Source organism: Mauremys mutica, chromosome 14, assembly GCF_020497125.1.
Source record: "Mauremys mutica isolate MM-2020 ecotype Southern chromosome 14, ASM2049712v1, whole genome shotgun sequence".
NCBI classification, from domain to species: domain Eukaryota; kingdom Metazoa; phylum Chordata; order Testudines; family Geoemydidae; genus Mauremys; species Mauremys mutica.
In genome coordinates, this window is record NC_059085.1 from 10,152,349 (window position 1) to 10,178,113 (window position 25,765).

At 47.8% G+C, this 25,765-nt stretch overlaps 1 protein-coding gene across 1 annotated transcript; it reads right to left on the minus strand.

The window, feature by feature from the left end:
* Positions 1–1,085: 1,085 nt before the first annotated feature.
* Positions 1,086–24,742, minus strand: LOC123349335. Its single transcript, XM_044987313.1, has 6 exons — positions 24,686–24,742; positions 19,877–20,209; positions 13,945–14,068; positions 11,499–11,719; positions 10,893–11,222; positions 1,086–2,267 (listed from the first exon to the last, which is right to left on the minus strand). The coding sequence occupies exons 1-6, from the start codon at positions 24,690–24,692 to the stop codon at positions 2,245–2,247; spliced, it is 1,038 nt and encodes a 345-aa protein (XP_044843248.1). The 5' UTR covers positions 24,693–24,742; the 3' UTR covers positions 1,086–2,244.
* Positions 24,743–25,765: the final 1,023 nt, after the last annotated feature.

Below are 25,765 nucleotides of genomic sequence, written 5' to 3' on the forward strand. Positions count from 1 at the left end.
GGAAACACTCTAAACAGTGGAACCTAATGTGTGATTAAACGGTGGAACTCACTGTCACAAGAAATCAGTGCAGGCAAGAGCATAAAGATTTAAAAAAGGACTGTGTATTTATAGGGACATCACAAATAGCCCGAGTTATCAGAACTGTATTAAGACACTTTGGAAGTGCATAGCCTTAGCCTCGGATATAAGACAATCTAACTACTAGAGCAGCATGTGTAAAACAAGTAACAAAACCAGTTATAAAAACATGGTCCTTTATAAAGGCTTCAATCCTGCAAACGCTTAAGCATGTGGTTAACTGTGCGCTGGTTGACTTCAGCAAGGGGGCCATCTGAACCCACGGAACAGCAATTTCCAGCAGATGTTTCCATTTCCTCTTTGACTGACAAGCAGCTGAACCAATTATAGGTGTCATAGGTCTCACCCCCACTTAGAGCTGTTGGGTTCCAAAATGGGGACCTGCATGGACTCCTCTAAACTAAAAATCCTAGTTTAGATCTGGTAAAAGCTGCCACCACCCAATAATGTACGTGTATTGGGACACAGTCCTTCCCCAAAATCCTTGGGGATCCCAAGAGCCCCAAATCCATGGAGTTCTTACACCCAGGAGAAATAAACCATTCCCCCCTTCTTCCTCCCCCCTCCCTTTTCCTAGGAGAGACACCGGGATCCACTACAGAGGGATGCCGTCCTCCTCCCCTTTCCCTGAGAATTCACCCAAGGAAAGATCAACCAAGTCCTTAACAGAAAAGATTTTATTAAAAGAACAAAAAGAAAGTAACTGTCTCTGTATTACCAGGATGCAAAAATACAGGGTCTAAACTTATCCATCTCTGGAGAGAATCCCCCCTCCTTTCTTTCTCAGTAAAAGCAATAACAGTACAGAATTAAAGAAATTCTATAGCAAACACACAATTGCAAATGTAGAAATCAAATTATAAGACTAATCCGCCTTTCTAATTAATACTCACTATTGGATAGTAGGAACTACTCCAGGAGAACTTGGAGACATGTCTGGCCTCTCTTAGATCCAAAAAGAGAACGCAGAGCCGACAAGGAACACAGACAAAGGCTTCCCTCCACAGAGATTTGAAATTATCCTGTCCCTTGATTGGTCCTCTGGTCAAGTGTTTCTCAGGTTACTGAGCTTGTTAACCCTTTCCAGGTAAAAGAGACCTTAACCCTGATCTGTTTATTTATGACAATAGGGAAGAGGTTTTGGCTCGTCTTCTGAGCATCTTCAACTTTAAGGGTTCCACGAGCCTCTAAAGCAGGGGTAGGAAAACTTTTTGTCCCAAGGGCCACATCTGGGTGGGGAAATTGTATGCAGAGCCATAAATGTAGGATTGGGGTATGGGGTTGGGATGCAGGAAAGAGTGTAGGGTGCAGCAGGAGGCTCAGAGCAGGGATTTGGGGTGCAGGAGGGGTCCAAGATGCAGGCTCTGGCCTGGCTGCTTACTTCAAGTGGCTCCGGTGTGGCAGCAGCGCACAGCAGGGCTAAGGCAGGCTCCCTGCCTGCCCTGGCCCCGTGCCGCTCCCAGAAGTGGCCAACATGTCCAGCACTGGCTCCTGGGGGTGGGGTGGGGGCAGGCAGCTCTGCCACACGCTGCTCTCACCTGTGGGTACCACCCCCAAAGGTCCCATTGGCTGGGAATGGGGGAACCATGGCCAATGGAAGCTGGGAGGGTGGTGCCTGCAGGCGAGGGCAGCGCATGCCCCCTTCACCCAAAGGCCACAGGGATGTGGTGTCGGCTGCTTCTGGGAGTGGTGTGGGGCCAGGGCAGGCAGGAAGCCTGCCTTAGCCCCACTGTGCCATGGGGCTGGCAATCCTGCAGGCTGGATTGAAAGCCCGGATGGGCCGGATCTGGCCCGCAGGCCAGTTTGCCCACCCCTGCTCTAAAGTGATTGCTAGGTAGCACAATGGGGAATCTGTAGGTGACAGAAATGTTCATCTCATATTTTCCTATGGCTCGGATGCCACTGAGACTGCCTAAGCCACCACCGATCACCAGGTTCTGCTGCCTCAAAGAGGGGTGTCAGGGAGGAGTCTTTTTAATATGAACACCCGTGAACTCCCTTTCCAGTTATCCAGCATCCCCTCCCCTCCCTTCCATTCAGTTCAAGGTTTATTTGCAGGTGCAGAATCTGGCAGGCAGGATGGTCAACACGGTGTTGGGGGGATGCCTGGGTACCAGGTGTCTGAGAGCTCCATCTCCAGGTGTACGCTGTAACAGCTGATCCTCATATTGTCCGACTGACAGCAGCTGTGGGGAAAAAAATCAGACTCAGTAAGTTAGAACCTAAAGAATACTCCTGCAGTACGTGCATCACACTTGTCCAAGTGCTGCACTAGCTCCGTGCATGCCAGCCAGCCAGAAATAAACAGGGCACGTTGGACAGACGCAGTGATAGGAAATGATCATTGGTGCTGTGAAAGGGAGACCTGAGAGGTAAAGGCCTTCAGGAACTGAAACTCTGTGCTTCTAATTCTGAGATGCCCGGATTTAATGTTCGACACAAACTAGAATGGACAGGCCAAGAAAACAGTCCCAGCCGGGTCTGAAGCAGCTTCTCAATTTCAATGCACTGGGACTGGGAAGTTGCCCAGAAGGAAAAGGCAGAAGGACCTCGTGTGTAACTCAAGCTCTGTGGCTGACCCTGCACAGTTACTGCATTGCAGACATTTCACTCACCCCTCTTTTCTGAAATCACGCACTCTGTAATAATAATCACAGCCAAGATTATAACAAGGGCCCCGAGAAGCATCCGGATGACAAAAAACAACGTGGGAGGCATTTCTCCTTTTATATGAAATCAAGAAAAACCTGTCAGTGTGGGATGCAGGGATCGAGAGGGACAGATTTGCCTCTAAAGGAGGGACAGAGACTGATGGATAAATAAAGAGGTGGCAGGGACAGTTTAAAGATGAAAAACTGTTTCTTCCCCCCCCTTAATATTCCACCCGCTTCTGTGTCACAGGCCGTTTCCTTGGCCTCCCTTTTTCCCCAGCAGGTTCCTCTTCCTATGCCAGCTGCTGGGAGCTGTGGGGTCATCGGGCTGGGTTCAGCCCTCTGCCTAGGGGAACCTTCCCATGAGGCCAGCCAGCCCGCTGACTCTGCCCCAGGAGTAGGGAATCCCTAGCAGAGCAAGACACTAGAGACCTGGATAGAGCCCTTACCAAGAGTAACGCTCCCCTAACCAACCCTATCTATGGTTTCCTGCGCCTGCCAATCCAAAAGGATAAATGTGACTCTATACTTAGCCTAGGGGGATGGATCTGTCACTGGGCAGGGACTGGCTCAGTAGGGGATGAAGGAAACCAGAACCCCTACAAGGTTTGTATCTCTTAACATAACAATAGAATAACAGGAGGATTCTGAATGTACAAATGATCTAAAGCTCCTTGCCAGTGGTCGCCATTATAAAATCAGCATTTACCTCACTCAGCATACAGCAGTGTTGAGATGCCACACTGCTTCCCGATGCTTGGAACTGGCACCAGATTGCAGCACTAACTAGAACCTTCACCTCCTCCACAAAACAGTAATTCTGTTGACTGCTGCTGTTCCCTGGGCTGCTTCCCAGGTAGTCCCTTCCTCTTCACGCTTATCTCTGGGCTGAAGTTACTTACTCCTCTGGTCCCTGCCAGGAAAAGACCTGCTCAGGCCCAGCAGTTCCTTTTAACTGAGCCTGCTGGGCTGTGATTGGCTGCTTCCCTGCAGCCTTTCTAGGCAGCTTGAAGGACCCACCTTCACCACTCCTTTTATGTGACCTGGAACACACACTCACCCACCTTGTTTCTCTAATATCCAGGGACCCACATGGCTACAACAACAGTCCGTAATTTACAGCCAGCCTATCTCTGAGATAACACTGCGTCTCCCTGTCCTAGACTAGGAAATAGCTGTGGGGTTTCAGTTACCATGTGGGAAGTGTGAGTCAGTGGTGACCATGACCGCTATACTTACCTACATGCCTCCAACTTCCATCCAGGACACACCACACGATCCATTGTCTACAGCCAAGCTCTAAGATACAACCGCATTTGCTCCAATCCCTCAGACAGAGACAAGCACCTACAAGATAGGTAATAAAGCATTAATAAAGCATCTATCAAGCATTCTTAAAACTACAGTACCCACCTGCTGAAGTGAAAAAACAGATTGACAGAGCCAGAAGGGTACCCAGAAGTCACCTCCTACAAGACAGGCCCAACAAAGAAAATAACAGAACACCACTAGCTGTCACCTTCAGCCCCCAACTAAAACCTCTCCAGCGCATCCTCAAAGATCTACAACCTATCCTGAAAGATGATCCCTCACTCTCACAGATCTTGGGGGGCAGACCTGTCCTCGCTTACAGACAACCCCCCAACCTGAAGCAAATACTCACCAGCAACCACACATCACTGAACAAAAACACTAACCCAGAAACCTACCATTGCAACAAAGCCCAATGCCAACTCTGTCCACATATCTATTCAAGTGACATCATCATAGGACCTAATCACATCGGCCATACCATCAGGGGCTCATTCACCTGCACATCTACCAATGTGATATATGCCATCATGTGCCAGCAATGCCCCTTTGCCATGTACATTGGCCAAACTGGACAGTCTCTACGCAAAAGAATGAATGGACACAAGTCTGACATCAGGAATCATAACATTCAAGAACCTGTAGGAGAACACTTTAACCTTTCTGGTCATTCAATGACAGACCTGCGGGTGGCAATTTTGCCACAGAAAAGCTTCAAAAACAGACTCCAAGGAGAAACTGCTGAGCTGGAATTGATATGCAAACTAGATACAATCACCTTAGGTTTAAATAGGGACTGGGCATAGCTGAGCCATTACAAACATTGAATCTATCTCCCCTTGTAAGTATTGTCAGACTTCTTATCAAACTGTCTGTACTGGGCTATCTTGATTATCACTTCAAAAGTTTTTTTCCTTACTTAATTGGCCTCTCAGCATTGGTAAGACAACTCCCACCTTTTTGTGCTCTCTGTATGTGTATATATATATATATATATCTCCTCAATATATGTTCCATTCCATGCATCCGAAGAAGTGGGCTGTAGCTCACGAAAGCTTATGCTCAAATAAATTTGTTAGTCTCTAAGGTGCCACAAGTGCTCCTGTTCTTTTTATCCTGACAATGCAGATCAAAGATAATGCTGCTGTTTACCATGGATCGTCACTCTCATTCCATTCCCGCGGCCATTTTTACCAAAGTCACATCTGTAGAACCCAGAATCATTCATGCTGGTTTTAGTCAAGGTCAGAGAAGCCAGGCCCACTGAGAAATCTAGAATTGTTGTGACTGAGCCTGCTTTATTTTTCAGCTCCTGCTCATGTCCATCAGACCCGTTTTTATACCATTTAACAGAGTATGTGGTGCTGAGTTTCTCCAGGGCCCTGAATCTACATTCTATGGTCAGCTGTTTCCCTTCCTCTTCATTGACAAAGGCAGGGCTCTGAGTCACCAACAGGTCAACAGCTGGAGAGAGAGAGAAACACAAGTGACTTCAGCTGATTGACATGTTTCTGCAGCAAGGTGAAGTATTTAAAGAAACAGTTGGTTTTTTTCCAGCATTTCAGGCCCCTTTGTAAAGCTTGGCCATTAAAATATCCCCAAGTGGGTGTTAAGAAGTTAACTGATGCTCTCTGGTTTCTGTGTTTCCCAGAAATAATTCTGGCCATTGACTAAAAGCAGGAACATTACAGCTTCCTAAACATCATCTTCAAACATCTCTTCGTATGAAGCCTTTTGATACAGAGCCGTAGGCAGGACCCCACAGAAGATGAGGCAAAGTGCCATAGCAGGCTCTGTATGTGCTGTAGAATTCTTCCAGCCATCTGCTGGGATGAGGCTTCTGATGATGTCTCTCCTTCATAGCACTGAACAGACCTGACCTAAACTGGTTCTAGTTGCTTACCCTGAACCTTTGGGAGGATTGGATCAGTTCAGACAAGAAACCTTCACACTTGATCTAAGGCCTGTTCTTCCTGAGAAGCCCTTCCCACTTTTCCTGCTACCCAACAAAATCCATCATTCAGTTTGACAGTCTCTGCTGGTGTCTTGGGATCAGCTGCTGACTTGGGGTTTCTCTGAATCATAGAATCATAGAATCTCAGGGTTGGAAGGGACCTCAGGAGGTCATCTAGTCCAACCCCCTGTTCAAAGCAGGACCAATCCCCAACTAAATCATCCCAGCCAGGGCTTTGTCAAGCCTGACCTTAAAAACCTCTAAGGAAGGAGATTCCACCACTTCCCTAGGTAACCCCTTCCAGTGCTTCACCACCCTCCTAGTGAAATAGTGTTTCCTAATAGCCAACCTAAACCTCCCCCTCTGCAACTTGAGACCATTACTACTTGTTCTGTCATCTTCTACCACTGAGAACAGTCTAGATCCATCCCCTTTGGAACCCCCTTTCAGGTAGTTGAAAGCAGCTATCAAATCCCCCCTCATTCTTCTCTTCTGCAGACAAAACAATCCCAGTTCCCTCAGCCTCTCCTCATAAGTCATGTGCTCCAGCCCCCTAATCATTTTTGTGGCCCTCCGCTGGACTCTCCCCAATTTATCCACATCCTTCTTGTAGTGTGGGGCCCAAAACTGGACACAGTACTCCAAAAGAGGCCTCACCAATGCTGAGTAGAGGGGAATGATCACATCCCTCGATCTGCTGGAAATGCCCCTACTTATACAACCCAAAATGCCATTAGCCTTCTTGGCAACAAGGGCACACCGTTGACTCATATTCAGCTTTTCGTCCACCGTAACCCCTAGGTCCCTTTCTGCAGAACTGCTGCCCAGCCATTCGGTCCCTAGTCTGTAGCAGTGCATGGGATTCTTCCGTCCTAAATGCAGGACTCTGCACTTGTCCTTGTTGAACCTCATCATATTTCTTTTGGCCCAATCCTCTAATTTGTCTAGGTCCCTCTGTATCCTATCCCTACCCTCCAGCGTATCAACCACTCCTCCCAGTTTAGTGTCATCTGCAAACTTGCTAAGGGTGCAGTCCACACCATCCTCCAGATCGTTAATGAAGATATTGAACAAAACCGGCCCCAGCACCGACCCTTGGGGCACTCCACTTGATACCGGCTGCCAACTAGACATGGAACCATTGATCACTACCCGTTGAGGCCGACCATCTAGCCAGTTTTCTATCCACCTTACCATCCATTCATCCAGCCCAGACTTCTTTAACTTGCTGGCAAGAATACTGTGGGAGACTGTATCAAAAGCTTTGCTAAAGTCCAGAAATAGCACATCCACTGCTTTCCCCTCATCCACAGAGCCGGTTATCTCATCATAGAAGGCAATGAGGTTAGTCAGGCATGACTTGCCCTTGGTGAATCCATGCTGACTGTTCCTGATCACTTTCCCCTCCTTTAAGTGGTTCAGAATTGATTCCTTGAGGACCTGTTCCATGATTTTTCCAGGGACTGAGGTGAGACTGACTGGCCTGTAGTTCCCTGGATCTTCCTTCTTCCCTTTTTTAAAGATGGGCACTACATTAGCTTTTTTCCAGTCATCCGGGACCTCCCCCGATCGCCATGATTTTTCTGGAGTTAGAGGTGTGTAATGTGCCCCATGGCAAACTGATATGGCAAAGCCCCTCAGAGCATGAGAACATGGGCAGGGCAGGGAAAGGAGGGATGTGGAGGAAAGAGAGGGAAAAGACAGGTGTGTATGTGAGGATCCAGATGGGAGGAGAGATTTAGAAAGGGGGGGGGGCTGTCACCAAACCCATCCCAAGAGATTAGCCAAGGGAGCTGAGTGTACTTGGAGAAAGGGAAGAAGGAAAAGGACTAAGGGTATGGTGACACAGCAAAGAAAAACCCGCAGCAGGCCCATGACAGCCGACTCGGGCTCTCAGGGCTGCGGCTGCGGGGCGGTTTCATTGCTGTATAGACTTTCGGGCTCGAGCTGTGGTCCAGGCTCTAGGGCCCTGCAGGGGTTGGGGGGGCAGTGAGGGGGAACTATAAGCCGCAGAGACTGAAGGCAACCTCATAAAAGTTCAGATCAGTTTGGATAATACTCAGATGAGCATCCAGAGTGTGAAGGAATATGCCAAATCTTTCAAGCTTTGTCCCTCTCTCCTGAGCTCGCATCTCACGTGCTCTCAAAAAGAGAAAAACCTACCATAATATTAATGGTGTTATCTATGGTTATGGTGACGCTCAGATAAATTTGTGGATTCCTGCATTAGACACTTAGATGTGGGTGAGAGGGAAACTTGAGCTCAATATAGTCACTGAGGAGCGTTAGAGCACAAGGGGGTGAATGGCAATCAGGGCCGGCTCCAGACCCCAGCGCGCCAAGCGCGCGCTTGGGGCAGCGTCCCGCGGGAGGGCGGCAGGCGGCTCCGGTGGTCCTCCTGCAGACGTGCCTACGGACGGTCCGCTGGTCCTGCAGCTCCGGTGGACCTCCCGCAGATGTGCCTGCGGAGGGTCCGCTGGTCCCGCGGTGCCTGCGGGAGGTCCACCAGAGCTGCGGGACCAGCGGACCCTCCGCAGGCACGTCTGCAGGAGGACCACCGGAGCCGCGGGACTGGTGACCGGCAGAGCGCCCCCCGCGGTGTGCCACCCTGCTTGGGGCGGCGCAAATCCTAGAGCCGCCCCTGATGGCAATGAGGAAATCAAAACTGGCTGACGTTGGAAAGATGCTCGAGGACAGTTACTGAGCCCGGAGTGCGGGATGGGATTCGGGTCCTTGGATCTTTGAGGTTTGCGCACTCTGTCAGCTGCTCCAGTAGAACAGAGGAGACAAAGGAACTACGCATTGAGACCCCAACTCCATTTCTCTTGTTTTAGAGTTGCAGGCAAATTGTCCTCAGACCGATGTGTCTGGAAACAAACTCGAATTTGCATGTACAAACAAATCATCTCGTTTCTGTTCATGCATTAAACCTGCCCTATGCTGGCATTTCCAGTTGTGACTCAGAACTATCATGGGTGAATACTGGCATGCCGGGCATCATAGCATTCACCAGGCACACACTGATCTTGTGCTAGGTGCTGTACATACACGTAGAGAGCCAGTCCCTGCCCCGAGGAGTTTAAAGTCTAATAAGACAGACAGAAGCTAGGAGAGGAAATAGTATCTCCATTTTACAGATGGAGGCACAGGGAGACTAAATGACTTGCCTCAGGTCATACAGGCAGTCTGTGACAGACAGAAATAAAATGAAAACCTCCTAATTCCTAGTCTCCTGCTCTAGCCACTACCATATACTGCCTCTGCTGTACCCATCTGCACAGGGTGCCTGCCCCATGGGCTGGAGAGCCTGGGCTAAGCTAACCCTGATTCAGGGCTGGCGCAACCCATTAGGTGACCTAGGCGGTCGCCTAGGCCGCTAACATTTGGGGGTCAGCAACCGCGGTGGCCGGACCTTCCGTCGCCTAGGGCAGTAAAAAAGCTGGCGGCGCTCCTGCCCTGATTACAGGATAAGTCCCACCGGAGAGGAGTCAGGTGCTTCCAGTACAAAAGAAGCAGGAAGCTGCTGAGAAGGGGGCAAGCCCAGGAAATTGTGGCCGTGTGTGTGGACACTGCAGAGAGTGAGACGGGTCCTGCAGGGTTCTGAGCCAGCAGGGGAGAAGCTCAAGAAGCTGGAGAAAGTGAGGAAAGCTCTCCAGGCAGGGAGGCCTGGGAGAGGCCCTGGCCAAGCAGGGGAGTGACTGCCAAGCCCAGTGGGAAAGGCCTGTGGAGGACAAACACCAGGTAGGAGGTGCTGGGAAGCAGGAAGACAGACCCTCGGGGAGGTAGGGCCGTGTTGTTTTGGATTATCTGGAGCGAGATGCTGCACTGGGGCCTGGAGGGCCAAGATGCCCCTGGGGACTGGATTTACTGGACTGCAGGAGGTGATGGTTTGAACGACCTTTAAACTGAGTGAGTTGTTAAAGGGCCCTGAAGAGGGGGAAACGGGCAAGGTGCTGAAAAGCGACCTCTGGCCACAAGTTGGTGCTTGAGAACCGCTCATGTTACACTCTCCTGTTCTCACTCTCAGGGTGTCAATTGAGCATCTGCCACTTGCAACAAAAATCATCAGAACAACACACGCAATATGTATCACCGCTCCGCTTTCCCAGCAGCACGTGCTTACCCCATTGCCAGTAGGGAGAATGGTGATCCCAGCAAGTCTTAGCCAGCCCTAGCGACCCCATTAAAATGGGGTTGTGACTCACTTTGGGGTCCCGTCCCACAGTTTGAGAACCACTAAACCATCCAAGACAGATGCTCTCCAGCCTCCTTTGGAAAACCTCCAGTGAAGGAGCTTCCACAACCTCCCGAGGTGTCTGTTCCATTCTCACAGTTAAGAAGTTTTTCCTCAGATTTAATCTAAATCTGCTGTGCTGTAGTTTGAACCCATTGCCTCTTGTCCTGCCCCCTGTGGCAAGAGAGAACAACTTTTCTCCATCGTTTTTATGGCAGCCTTTCAAGGATTTGAAGAGCACTGTCATGTCTCCCATCTTAATCTTCTCTTTTCCAAACTACACATACCCAGCCCTTGCTGTGTGACTTAGGAGCCTAAGTCCTCTTGGCAAAAGTGACTGATTTCAATGGTAGTTAGGTGCTGAGATGCCTTTGAAAATCCCAATTACAACTTTTGGTGCCAAAATGCCTTTAAAAATCTGCCTCTGAGGGCCTAAGTCCCCTCTGAAACTTGAAAGCTCCTAAATCACGTGGGTACTTTGAACTATGTTACCTTCAGTTGCTCACAGGCTGGAGCCCATATTTCTATGGGTTCTATACTGTACACACCTGAGAATTCAGACTCGCTTTTGCCAGCAACAGTCATTCATTCTCTGTCCTTTAGGCTGCCATTCGCTGTCTCTCACAGCATGAAGATCAGATAGGAAAATACTGGTACTTACGAGTGATGGTCACTTGGGTTCCGGCTCCTGACACAGACAAGTTCCCAGCTGTGCTCCCCACCTCACACACGTAGGTTCCTGTATCGGTTACATTCACGTTCTTCAGAGTGAACGAAGCAAAACCCTTTTCCAAATCCAGGGCTGCGGAGCCCCCGCCTCTTTCGCTCATCAGCTCCTTCTTCGTTCCCCCAGTTCCGTTATGTTTATACCATTTCACATCCAAGGTCCTGTGGTTTTTCAATTCCGTGAATCTACACTCCATGGTGAGATTTGACCCTTCTGACTCCTGGATATTGGCTGGGGTCTGATTCACCATCAACTTGGGAATTTCTGCAGGAGAGAAACAGAGACGATTGCACCTTGACGCAGGACAATTTCAGTGGCAATGGCTGGTGACTGGGGATGTATTAAAAGAAATGTCTCCCCCTCCAGTATTTTGTGTTCTTTTCCCAGCCTGGCCATTTAACATCCCCTGCTTATCAGAGGTTAAAGTGATGCTTTCACTTAGTTCCACTCATAGCTTTATGATGCCTGGCAAGACCAGCAAACCATCCCCACCCCACCACAAATGTTGAGTCTGGGCATGCGGGCAGGCATTGAACGTACCAATGGGTGTGCATGCAACATGGGCAAGCAAACATTTAGAGCCAGCATCGCCAACTACTCTGTGAAAAACGCCTGCCCCTTCTTGCACAACTGCAGAAGTGATGGTGCTTGAAAGTGGCGGATTCAGAGGGGCACTTGCTTGGTTTAGCTGTCGGACTGCTTCCTTCACCCAGCTCGCCTCTGGGTCTGCACAGAACTCTCTATTCTTCTTAGTGACAAATCTGAAGAGAGACCAGAAACAGCAACAATTACAAGAAACAGAACGGAAGAGCTGATAAATATGCAAAGCCTGGATAAAAGCAGCCATAAGGAAGCTCATGCTACCTTGGCAGAAGCTCGAGACATTCCATTTTCCCAATGACTTTTGAAAGTTAAATATAGCCATGTTTTCGTGTGCAGGAGATAGAGATATAATCAGCTGGTGTTTGAGTCAGGATCTGATGTGATGAATAATTTCCTGACTTTCTTTTTCCTGTTCATTGGTAAAGTAACTATTTTGAAATGGGGCAGTTGACCCGATTTTCACCTGAGGATGCTGTAATGAAGTTAAGAGGGGCCGACTGTGTACTCACATATAGGGTCGGATCCTGTTCCCACTGAAACTGAAGGGAATTTTTCCACCCACTGCAATGGGAGCAGGGCCAGACTAACACTGAAAGTACAATTCTGCTCTGTAAAGTGGCTGCAAATATGGCATCATGGGGTTCCATGTTTGTGCCTCTCTGACGCCAGATTGTTATTTATTATTTAGCACCTACAGGCCCCTACTGAGCTCAGGGCTCTGTTGTGCAACGTGAACATAACTAGAGACAAGTCCCTGGCCAAAACGTTTACAGTCTAAATAGACAGAGATCAACAGTGGGAGGGGAAAGAGACAGGTCACTGCCAGACGGGGAACAGAACTCAGCTTTCCTGACTAGAGCTGGTAGGTTTTTGACTCAATGCAATTTTTAAGAAAAAGTGTCTGCATTCCCAGGAAATGTTTGACTTTTTGTCCAGTAAAAACAAAACAAAAACAATCAAACAAAAAAACGAATGCCCAAATTTTTCAGCTGGAAACCGAAATGGAAAAGCTGTGATCTGGAAATTCTGCCTTGGTGCCTCATGGGAGTTGTATCCTGACTGCCTCATTCCCCCTCTCTCCACCCTTTGGGACTGGGTTCCCCAGCTAGACTACATCTCCCATGAGGCACTACTACCAGGGACTTCTATGATGTGTTGCATCAAGAGGGGGAGACCATAGTGCAACATGGGAGATGTAGTCCATCCAGGGAGCCCAGGCTATTGAGAAAAATGGGAGCTTGAAGCACCCAAACTACAGTTACCATGAGGCACCAAGGTATCATTTTTAAATCAAGAATTTCATATTTTCAGCTGAAAAGTTTTTGCCAAAAATTTCTGATTTTCAATTTTTCATCCAAAAATCCACATTTTCCCTGGGGATCAGGGCTGAGAGCAAAAATACTTTCTAAGCAGCTCAACTCATGACTCCCAGCCTGGAACCCGAGCCACTCAATCATGCTCTGGTCTCGCCCATGTTAGTAGAGCTATGCCAGTTCACATCAGCTGAGGATCTGGCCCCAAATCTGTAACAAATTTGGAGAGTTGCACCCACTTAAAACCAGGGCTGAATTTGGCCCACGCTAAGTAAACTATTAAAAAGGTTGAAATATTTCCCCAGCCTTTTCTCCGGGGCTGAATTTCTGGTAACTGTGTAAAGTGTTTATAAATTGAAACCACATGTAGCAATTGTCAGGTTTGTTTAAAATGAATTAATGAGTTCCCAGGGGCTCCCAGAGTGGAAGGCTGGACTTGTGCTTACGGCAGAGGCCTATTCTTCAGGTCCTGATTCTGCCTCAGGCTTCCTGTAGAACCTTGGCCAAAACACTTAGGCTTGGTCTACGCGCTACCCATTCATCTCACTATAACTACATCGCTCAGGGAAAATCCACAGCCCTGAGCGACTCAGTGATACGGACGTTAACTCCTGGTGTAGACAGCACTGTCGATGGGAGGGCTTCTCCCGCCGACATAGCTACCACCTCTCCAGGACGGGGAGAAGCTCTCCTGTCGACGTAGCGTAGGTAGCATCTTCACGAAGCGCTCCAGTGGTGTTGCAGCAGCACTGTACGTGTGGACAAGGCCTTCATCTCCGTTGGTCCCCCATCTGTAAAACAGTCCTCATAATCTTTCCTTTCTTCTGCCCATTGTCTGTCTTGTGTATTTAGCTTGTGAACTGTTTCAGGGCAGGGCCTGGCTCACTATGTGTGTGTACATCACCTAGAACAATGGAGACCTGAGTTCAGCTGGGGCCTGTGGGCAGGTTCCAGAATGCGTTTTGCACCAAAACGAGGATCTGTGCAGGATTTTGGCCCATTTATTCTCAGAGTTGCAAATTAAATTAATCGATTCTGAAAAGAGGACCACGTGGTAGAAAAGCACTTACATGATAGCGGCTTTGGGACATGATGGTTCTGTCTTCCTATAGGTCTTCAACAGTTTCTGGGGTATTTCTTTTCGTGAAAATTCAGTGCATAATTTTTTGCACTTCACAGGTGCTTTGGGTTGTCCTAAGGCAAAAAAAAAATTAAAAATTAAACGTAAGTATCAGTTCGTGCTCTGGATGCAATGAAAGCTGCACCAGAGCTGATTGCAAATGTTCTGGCAAAACTTAGCTTAGACTGAAAATGCCAATGCGCTGAAGAGAACTGATTCACCAAATCTGCTACAGATTTGACTCCACTTTCATCAAAACACACACAGGTTTCTGTTGGTGTTCCAAGAGCCACAGGGTTAAAAAAAGAACTAAAGTGCCTGGAGGATGGGTCCATCAATGGCTATTAGCCAGGATGGGCGGGGATGGGGATGCCAGAAGCTGGGAATGGGTGACTTGGGATGGATCACTGGATGATTGCCTGTTCTGTTCATTCCCTCTGGGACACCTGGCATTGGCCACTGTCAGAAGACAGGATACTGGGCTAGCTGGACCCTTGGTCTGACCCAGTGCGGCCGTTCTTATGTCCCGCGAGCCCCAGCTCGGGGAGTCGGGAGTCGAGTCTCGGGGCAGAGCCAGGTCTCTAGGGGCTCTTGCTGTCTGCTAGGCTCCCTGTCTGAGCCAGGGCTCCCGGCGCTTCCAGTGTCCCTGCCATGGAGCTGAAAGCCTGGAAGTTCCAGGACCAGCTCCCAGGGGGTGCAGCTCTGGGGTAGCTCCACCATGCAGACTGCCCCAGGCTGGAGATCCCATGGCTCCTAGAGGCCTGGGCCAGTGACTCCCCAGGCTGCTCTGCTCCTGAGCAGGCCACTGGTAACTGGCCTCTGGGAATCTGGAAGCCCTCGGGTCCTTGGCCCTGGTGCAGTTCTTATCTGTCTTGGCTTGGAATGAAGCCAGTTCTGAAATAATGAAACGTCTCACAAGCTGAAACCACCAGCTCTAGTGTACAGGGCCTAGCGCAGTGGGCCTGACATGTTGGTTGAGGCCTCTGAGCAGCATTGCAAAGCAAACACTCAATAATAACCTATTACTGAGCAAACAACTTCATCCTGACTCTGCTCAACCCGTTGTGAGTTTGGGTTGGACTCTTCGGGGGCTAAACTAGAGGGATGCCCACTTTATTTTGCTTCTGTAGGCCAAGCACATTGCATGCCCTAGGGACTCTTTGCATCCCTCTGTCACCAACAAGGTCCCTGAGTGCCACCCTCCCACCCCCCTCTATTTCAGGGACTCTCTAGCCCCAATCCTTCTGCCAGGAGCGCTGTGTGTGTCCCATTTCTCCTCACCCCATGCTTCAGTCTCCAATTCTGCCACAAGCCAGGAGTTCTCTGTGCCCTAATACTCTCCCTTTCCACCATTCCAGGGTCCCCCATTCTCCCTGCATGCTCAGGGCTTTGGCTGTACCCTCATTCCAGCATTGTCCCCAGACCAGGTCCCCCATCCTCCCCATGTCAGGGGCTCTGTGAGCCTTCCCCTCCTCCCTTCCCCACTGTTATTAGTTCTCCTCTTTCTGCCGGGACAGCCAGAGTGTCAGCATGTTACACTCTACTGGGGGAAGGAGCAGTGATGAGAGAGGAATGTTTTCCTACTGGAAAGCGTTAGTTGGTGCCATAAACTGGTTCTTTGACTTAGACAGTTGCAGAGCTGGCTTTGCTCCGAGCTGTTACTCTGCTAAACAGGGAGCAGGCACTCCATGTCTCCCCCACTTTTCCCCTTTGGGTTTTCTGATTTCCCCAATATCAACAGAGTTCTGCCCAGTGATGCCTTCAATACTCCCTGAAATTTTGGAATTGATGGGCTGTGGTGTTCCAAATTATTGTGTCACAGACAAAGAGAAATGCCATCAAGTTCAGTGCACTGTAGCTATGTCAGTCCCAGGATATTAGAGACAAGAGGGGTGAGATAATATCTATTATTGGACCAACTTCTGTTGGTGAGAGAGATGAGAATTTGAGCTCTATAGAGCTCGTCCTCGGGTCTGGGAGAGGTACTTCCAACATCACAGCAAACTGCAACGCTTAAACTCCTGCACAGATTTCCACCCCAACTTCAACAACCGCAGCCAATAAACTCTCTCTCTTGCCTCTCAGAATGTTTCCCCTCCTTGTGACAATGGCGGGAGGTGGGTAAAATTAATATTTAAATATTTTTGTCAGCAAAACATGCAGCAGACAACCCTGGGCCTTTGCCGGCGTATGGAGGAGTTTGAGTTGGGGATCATGGAATTGAAAAAAGTCTTTTGTGGCAGTAATGATGCTGGGTCACAAGAGAGCTTGAAACATAAAAACCAGCTCTTGTGGGACCTGTTTGATAGCAAAGTTCAGGGCGCACTGGTAAGGAGCCCGATTTCAGGGCCTTTCTCAAGTGGATGCACCTACTCAGTTTTTCTTCAGTCTGGAAAAGGAACATGTGGCGCAGAAGATGATTGGCTGCCTCAAGACATCAACGGGCAGAGAGCTTTCAGATCCTGTGGGGATTAGGGACTTTGCTGTGAATTTTTTCTCAGACCTATATGCAGCAGAACCAGTGTCCATCGGAGACTTGATGGTTCCTTAAGGCTCTTCCTAGGATCTCAATCTTGGATGTGGACAGACTTGAGCACAATCTGACACTCTCACAATTGACTTCTTCCCTAAATGGCTTTGCCCCAGGGAAGACCCCTTGTATTGATGGTTTGCTTGTTTAATTTTATAAGGCCTTTTGAACCCTTCTTGGGCCTGACTTACTCCAGGTGTTTCAGGAGAGCATCAAAGAGAAGATACTGCCACTCAGTTGTCATCGCGTGGTTCTTACCCTGTTGCCTAGGAAGGGGGACCTTGTGGAGGTGGAATAATTGTGGATCTGTGACCCTGCTTTGCTTAGACCATAAACTTTTTTCAAAGCCCTTGACAAATAAATGAAAACTATGATTGGTTTGGTCATGCACCCTTATCAGACCTATTGCATCCCCAGCAAGTCCATTTTTGATAGCCTTTTCCTATTGCCGGATGTAATTTCAGCCTCAAATGTATGATTTGCATATTGGGTTGATTTCCCTTGATCGAGAGAAGGCTTTTGATCGTGTAGATCATAGATATTTGTTTCCTATCCTTTGTGCTTTTGGTTTTGGGCCCACGTTTGTCTCCTGCATTCAGGTACAGTAGAACCTCAGGGTTATGGACACCTGAGTTATGAACTGACCATCAACCACATACCTCCTTTGGAACCGGAAGTACGCAATCAGGCAGCTAATTTGAGATGGGTCTCATGGATACCTTGGCTGCCGAGCTCAGTTTTCATTCAGTTCACTGGGTTTCTCAGTTTTTGTCAGAGGTGGAATCAGCCCTTCCTAGGGGTGGGACTGCCCATCTGTTAGGTGCCTCCTTGAGTGAGCCGTTCCTCATTACACTAATGTTCCTCTTTTCTTGTGTGTTGCTCCTGCTGTGGGTTGGGATTGACAAGCCTGGGAGTTTTCTTACCTTCAGCAAGTCTTCTGAATTTAGTTTTAATAGCTCGGGACATAAGTCATCGTATATGACCATGGTAAAGATTCGTCATTTTCGAATGCTTGTTGATTTATCCCAATATGGTATGGAGAAGACAACTTCTAGTTGTATACTGTATCCATCCAGCCTGGTGAACTGGCCACAAGCCTCCAATTGCAAAGAGGATGAGTGACCTCCAATGGAGAATTCCTCACAGGGCTATTGTCATACATGTGTTTATGCATCATTAGACTTTGTAGGCATCCGTGTCACGTCCTTATTGTATCACGGAGGAAACTGTTTCTCATGTATCTTTCTTGTTCCAGGTTGCAGCCATTATCTGTATTAGGGTATTTTTCAGTTATTGGCCATTGATTTTTTTTTCTCCTACGATATTTATTTTTACTGTTAAGTTCAGGTTCACAAGTAGATCGGTGATATGCCTTGCAAACTTTATTTTGGGTCAAGCAAAGATGGCCATTTTAAAAAGTAGATGATGATACTGGGGTTGCCAATATTCTTCGGGTTTTTAGATTTTTAGTGGTTTTATACCTTTATTGGGAGGTTAGATAATATACACTTCTTAGCAATTTGGACCAATTTATTAATTGGCGGGCTATTGGAAATGCACTTTGTACTGTCTGGGATAGGCAGTTAGTTTTGAATCTGTAATTTATTTTCCTGTTTTTACTGTGTTTCTGCACTGATTATATTAATATTTTAAAGGTCAAAGTCTCTGTCCTTCCCCACCCTGCTGGTCTGTCCATGGAAATCAGGTAGGAAACACTGGGTGAGGATCACGACGCAATGGCTGTTTTGGGCAGGGCTCTGCTAATAGGATAGCTCATTGGGTCTCAAACTTTTTTCTGGTGACCCCTTTCACATCACAAGCCTCTGAGTGTGAACCCCCCACAATAAGTTAAACAGACTGTTTAATATATTAAACACCATTATAAATGCTGGAGGCAAGCAGGGTTTGGGTTGGAGGCTGACAGCTTGTGACCCCCCCATATAATGACCTCATGACCCTCTGAGGGGTCCCATCCCCCAGTTTGAGAACCCCTGGGATAGTGAGAGTGTTTCAACAATTCTTTAGCACAAATTTTACCAGTGGAAACCTAAGTACCCCCAGGCTAGTTGGCAGCTGAGCAGGAGCTTTGAGGATCACAGTGGCACCTAACGGATGGACTAGGGCCTAAATCCCTTTGTGGATGTAGCCTTTAATCTCTCTCACTTCCCAATCTACTGTTAGTACCTCTGCCCATGTCTCCCACCCTTTGTCTGTTGTCTATTTCGATGGTAAATTCTTTGGCACATGGACTCTCACTACGTACAGCGGAGCTGCTGGCAAATTTTCTGGGACAACTTAGATTTGTTGGGAAAAGCCAAGGCTCTGAAGCAAAAGGTTTCACCGAATCTATTACCAATTCAACTAAATGTTCACTGTGCTCTGTGTGCACCCCCACCCCCCCTTACCTCCTTCCCAGGTTCCCCCTTTCTCCCCCCCCATGCCAGGAGTTTTGTGTGCACCCCCATTCCATCCGTACCCCCATTCCAGAGTCACCCATTCCCAACCCCAATGACAGGGGCTCTGTGACTGCCCTTCGGACCTTCCTCCACCATTATTATTTCTCCTCTTTCTGACTGGGAGATAAATCATTCAGGATACTCCATGGGGGTGGGGGGGATGAACAGAGATGAGACAGGAATGTTCTTCTACTGGAAAGAGTTAATTGGTACCATCAATTTAGGGTGACCAGTTGTCTGGACTTTATAGGGACAGTCCCAATTTTCCAGGCTTTGTTTTTATACAGGTGCCTATTATCTCCCATCCCGATTTTTCACACTTGCTATCTGGTCACTCTACATCAACTGGTTCTTTGATCTAGACAGTTACAGAGGTGGCTTTGCTGGAAGCTGTTGGTCTGGTAAATGGAGAGCAGGGGTTCCATGTGTCCCCCACTACTTCCCTTTGGGTTTTCAGATTTCCCCAATATCAGTAGAGTTCTGCCCACTGATGACTATGATATTTCCTGAAATTCTGGAAGTGATTGCAAGTCGTATGCAAAAGTTATTGCATTACAGACAAAGAGAGATGCCATCAATTTGAGTGAAGGTCTCACAGGATCAGCCAGTTAGAAACCTCCCCTCTCCCCCCATCTCAAAACAGTTTTAGAATATCTGGGGCTTGACCCTGCATTCCTTGTGCAGCCAAACCCCCCACAGAAATCAGTGCAATGCAGGATCAGGACCATTGTACGTACCCCAGAATGTCCCCCAGTTTTGCCCACAGCTCTGCCCTTTACGCTTTGTGCTGCTCCACCTCCCCCAGCACCACCTGCCCCAGCTCCCTGGAATCAGGCCAGTGTCCTGAGCTCCCCCGGAGGGTTTTGTAGAACAGAGAAGGAAATGCTGGTATTTACCATTGATGGTCACTTGGGTTCCATTCCCAGGATATATCACATCTTTGCTCCCAACCCAACATACGTAGGTTCCAGAATCAGTGACGTCGGCTTTCTTCACAGTGAGGGAAAGAGACCTCTTTTCTTTATCTGCTGATAATATGATTCGATCTGTTCCATTGTTCACCTTGGCTGTTACATAGTTTCTGGTTTTATACCATTCAGCAAACCACTTGGTTGAATTATTGCTTGTGTTGAATGTACACTCGATGGTGAACTCTGACCCTTCCATTGCACGGATAGAAGGGGGTGTCTGATTCACCACAATGACAGCAGCAGTATTTTCTGCAGCTCCTGAAACACAAAGTTCAGTGTCAGTATTTGACATTACTGCAAAAGAGGAATAATTAAATCAAACAAAATTGTTTGCAAATGATCCACTGCAGAATGTTTCCATTTCTCTACAAGGAAGCCAAGTGCACGAGCAGGAACTCCCTGCTGAAGGTCACGGCATGAAGTTCAGAGCGGTGAGTGGGGAGGGCTCAGACTAGGCGGTTTGCACAGGCCCTGCTGGCCCTGTTAGCCGGCCTGCCCCACTGGCTCCAGCCTGCCATACGGGCTCCATGGGGCCTCTCCCTAAGTGCCAGCCTGAGAGCACTGGGTGGCTCCTAGGGGGCTAGAGAGAAGCCCAGATGCAGGGAATTGGGCCTGCAGGCCCCACGGTGGAGTGTCTGCTCCAGGGAGGCAAATCTCAACAGCAATGGGCCAACCAAAGACTTGGGGATGGGGGTCAAAGAAGGGAGACAGAGATGGGAGACAGGAGACAAAAGGAAGATGGAGGGGGGAGAAGACTGAGGGAAAGAGAGAGCTGGGAGTGGAAAAGAGAGACCGGGAGAGAGAAAGTGACTGTGTGCAGAGCAGGGGAGAGGGATAGAAAGATGTAGGGGCCTAAGGAAGGGGAAGTAAAATAGACAATGAAAAAGATGTGATGAAAGTCTGAGATGAAAGGAAGGCAATGATCATCGTTGTTGTTATTTATACTTATTCCCATTGCACCTCCAGTCCTCAGCAACTAGTCCAGTCCCATGTGTCAGGCCCGGTACGTACTGTCAGAGCCAGTCCCTGCCCTGAGGAGCTCACTGGCTCAGAGTGGGAGGAGAACAAGAGATGCTGTAGAGGGGGAGTTTCCTTATTCCCTAGGCACAGGGGCCCCACCAGTCTCTTCCCATTAGGGGGGGCTGAGATGGGCCAGACAGAAAATTGGGGGGCTGAGCCCCCCATTGCCACAAGGCTCCAACCCTCTTTGTAGCCCCTCTCCATGGCCAAGCCGTAGGCCGGGACTGGGCAGTGAAGGTGTTGGCTGCTGACAGCCAGTAAGAGCTGCCCTGGCAGGGGAACCTGGCTCCAGGGCCGGCAGATCCCTCGGGAAGCAGCAACCACAGGGGTGGGGCCCAGGAGACTGGGCTGGAGTGGGTCAATCTGGGCTGCTTTGGGGAGCCCTGGATCTACCACCTGCCCTGGGTGCTGCGCCCTGGGGTGTGGGGATAGGGATCAGGGGCTGTTCTCGGGCACCCCAGTCCTCTGCCCAGGTGTATTTCTCTGCAGCTGCTGGAGCTGGGCACCCAGTCAGCAGCCTCTGCTCTCTCCACTCTGCCTTCAGAGCTGGGCAGCTGGAGAGTGGCAGCTGCTACAACAGGAGTAAGGCAAATTTTGGGATGGTTATAGCCCCTGCAAGTGCTGCCCCCGCCTGTGCACTAGGCCACACTGCCTGCCCCCAATATTATTATTATTTATAATTAAGCAGTGCTGCTAACAAACACAACACTCTACAGAAGAAATAGCAGGACGATGTATTCCTATCTTATTCCATGAGTGCAGGGGATGAAATACTTTCTATTCCATCAGTATAGGCAGGATGTAAAGTAGCAATGTTACAGGTAACCTTTTTTTATTCTGCGGGACAGGATAAGTTGCACCCAAAAGCATATAAACGAATTGGCTGAGGAGCTTGATGAACCATTTAGTTTTTAATAACTCTTGGCACAATGGGGATGTTCCAGAGAACAGGAACAAAAGCTAATGTTGTGCCAGTATTTTAAAAGGGTAAACGGGTGACCTGGAAAACTATCAGCTGGTAAATCTGACTTTAATCCCAGACAAACAAACCTGATATATTTTTGATGATGAATTTGGTTGATGAAGGTAACTGACATGATACACTTAGGGCTTGTACACACTACCACTTATATTGGTATAACTTATGTTGCTCGAGGTGACTAAGCCACCCCCTGGAGCGATGCAAGTTACACCGACCTAAGCACCAATGTGGACAGCGCTATGTTGGGGGAAGAGCTTCTCCCACAGACACAGCTGCTGCCTCTCATGGAGGTGTATTTATTGTGCCAATGGGAGGGCGCTCTCCCATCGGCATAGAGCATCTTCACCACACACGCGACACTGGTGCAGCAATGTCTAGTGTAGACTAACCCTTAGACTTCTGTAAGGCCTCTGATATTCTGATTTTGTATGGTGCTGGTTTTTAATCAACATAGAATATAGACTTGTAGGATTGGAAAGGACCCAGTCCAGTCCTCATGGCAGGGCTAAGTACATCTGTATTGAATGGTATAGAATCATCGAAGCAAAGGACTGGAAGGGACTTCAATAGAATAGGTCACCTACTCCAGTGCTCTGCCCTCAAGGCAGGACTAAGTAATAACCAGACCAGCTCTGACAGGTGCTTGTCCAACCTGCTCTTAAAAATCCCCAGTGATGGAGATTCCACCACCTCCCTAGGCAATTTATCCCAGTGCTTAACCACCCTGACAGGAACTTTTTCCTAATATCCAACCTAAACTGCCCTTGCTGCAATTTAAGCCCATTGCTTTTTGTTCTACCCTTGGAGGTTAAGGAGAACAATTTTTCTTCCTCCTCCTTGTAACAATCTTGTATGTACTTGAAAACTGTTATCATGTCCCCCCTCAGTCTTCTCTTGTCCAAACTAAACAAACCCAATATTTTTCAATCTTCCCTCATAGGTCATGTTTTCTAAACCTTTAATCATTTTTTGTTGCTCTTCTCTGGACTTTCTCCAATTTGTCCACATCTTTCCTGAAATGTGGCACTCAGAACTGGATACAATACTCCAGTTGAGGCCTAATCAGTGCAGAGTAGAGCGGAAGAATTACTTCTCATGTCTTGCTTACAACACACCTGCAAATACATCCCGGAATATTTGCGCTTTTTTTTTTTTGCAACAGTGTTGCTCTGTTGACTCATATTTAGCTTGTGGTCCACTATGACCCCCAGATCCCTTTCTGCAGTGCTCCTTCCTAGACAGTCATTTCCCATTTTGTAAGTGTGAAACTGATTGTTCCTTCCTACATGTCCTTACTGAATTTCATCCTATTTCTCCAGTTTGTCCACATCAGTTTGAATTTTGATCCTATTCTCCAAAGCATGTGCCACCCTTCCGAGCTTGGTATCATCTGCAAACTGTATAAGTGTACTCTCTATGCCATTATTTAAATTATTGTTGAAGATATTGAACAGAACTGATCCCTGTGGGACCCCACTCGATATGCCCTGGCACCTTGACTATGAACCACTGATAATAACTACTCTCTGGGAATGGATTTCCAATCAGTTATGCACCCGCCTTCTAGTAGCTTCATCTAGGTTGTATTTCCCTAGTTTGTTTACGAGAAGGTCATGCGAAACAATATCAAAAGCCTTACTAAAGCCCAGATATACCACATCTACTGCTTCTCCCCTATTCACAAGTCTTGCTAACCTGTCAAAGAAAGCTATTAGGTTGGTTTGACATGATTTGTTCTTGACAAATCCACACTGACTGTTACTTATCACCTTATTATCTTCTAGGTATTTGCAAATTGATTGCTTAATTATTTGCTCCATTATCTTTCTGGGAACTGAAGTTAAGCTGACTGGCCTGTAATTCCCCAAGTTGTCCTTATTTCCCTTTTTATAGATGGGCACTAGATTTGCTCTTTTCCAGTCCTCTGGAATCCCTCCCCTCTTCCATGACTTTTTGAAGATAATCACCAATAGCTCAGGTACCTCCCCAGTCAGGTCCTTGAGTATTCTAGGATGTATTTCATCAGACCCTGGTGACTTGAAGACATCCAACTTATCTAAGTAATTTTTAACTTGTTCTTTCCCTATTTTAGCCTCAGATCCTTCCTCATTTTCACTGGCATTCACTTTGTGAGATGTCCAATCAACACTAACCTTTTTGGTGAAAACTGAAACAAAAAAGTCATTTCACTTCTGCCATTTCCACACTTTCTGTTACTGCTCCCTCCCCCCCCCCCCACCGGCCCCATTGAATAACGGGCCTACCCTGTCCTTGATCATCTTCTTGCTTCTAATGTGATTTAGCTCAAAGAAGTTCTGGGCTTGATGCAGGAATTACTAAGCGAGATTCTGTGTCCTGTGTTATGCAGAAGGTCAGTGTAGATGTTCATAATGATCCCTGCAAGGCCTTAAAATCTATGAAAGCCAGAAACACAGGCCATTATTCTGCTGCACCTTGTGCAGTCAATTATACTGTGCAAAATGTCTGTAAAATACAGCAATTCTGCTTTGTTTCCTTTGCACAGGTGCAAGTGATGACAGAAGATGCAGGCGGAGGAGGGAAGGGGCGGTCAGGTGCACAGTCTTAAAGAGAGACCATCCATTTTCACTAGCATGTTAGACTCAAGGTTCTTTTCTCCTTCCATTACCAGCCTCTGCTTCTACAGGGAATCAATATCAAGTCCACTAAGAGACTATAAGTCATATCCAAAATATCTAGAGTTCAGAGTTTACCTGCCATCCCTATATTCTCGAGAGATTCACTGCACAATTGTCCTCCTGCTCTGCAGATTCAGCTGTGCAGTCTTCCCTCTGAACCAGAGATACAGACTGTCTACTCAAAGAATCAACCTGGAGACACTCCTGTCCCAACACCATTGTCTCCCCGACAAGCTGGTTAAGCTTATAGGGCTGTTTAAACTCTCTAACAATTTTTATTCCACCTGAAATCTCCTCAAAGCACCCCACCATGGATTTTTTCAAAGCAAATTCAGTGGATTCATCTTCATTCGTAAAAGCAGCAAAGAATTCTGTGGCACCTTATGGACTAACAGACGTTTTGCAGCATGAGCTTTCGTGGGTGAATACCCACTTCGCCGTTGCTGCTTTTACAGATCCAGACTAACACGGCTACCCCTCTGATACTATCTTCATTTGAAACACTTTGGCCACTAGGCACCAACACACATTCCTCAGAAGAGAGACTGTTTACTATTAACAATGGCCCATTAAGAGTCCATGGAAACAATTCCTTTTTGCCCTTACTAGACAAACTACTGACTTTTTACAGACTTCAAAGACTTCTTCTGTCTGCTCTACAAACAGAAAAGAGCTGGAGAAACAGTCCCCTTTAACAGACAAACGGCTTGGGATAGCCTTTCCCTTGTCCCAGCACACATGGCTGTTCAGGGACCATTGCTTGGAGATTGGGGTAGCTCCCTTCACAGGCAAGTCATTACCTCTAACAGTCACAGGAACATTTCCTTCACTGTCACAGTTCTCCACACTGGTAACAGGTAAGGTACAGGGATACTCACATTCCACTAACCTGGTCTTCCCAGACTGTCCAGTTAGACAGAGTCCCAACTGGAACCTTTAGGCCCGACTGGGAGGCAAATTGATAATAGTCAGAGCAGGGACACCTACAGTTAAGGATGCCGAAAGGTTTCCATTCTAAACCTTGGTTTTTCAGTTGCTCAGAATTTTCCAACATTTTTGCTTATTGGGCTATTGCTTATCTGTGCAAAGGGGAAATTTTGGGGAAAGATTAAGCCAAAACTAAGTTTTGATGATGAGAAATGTGAAGAAACACAC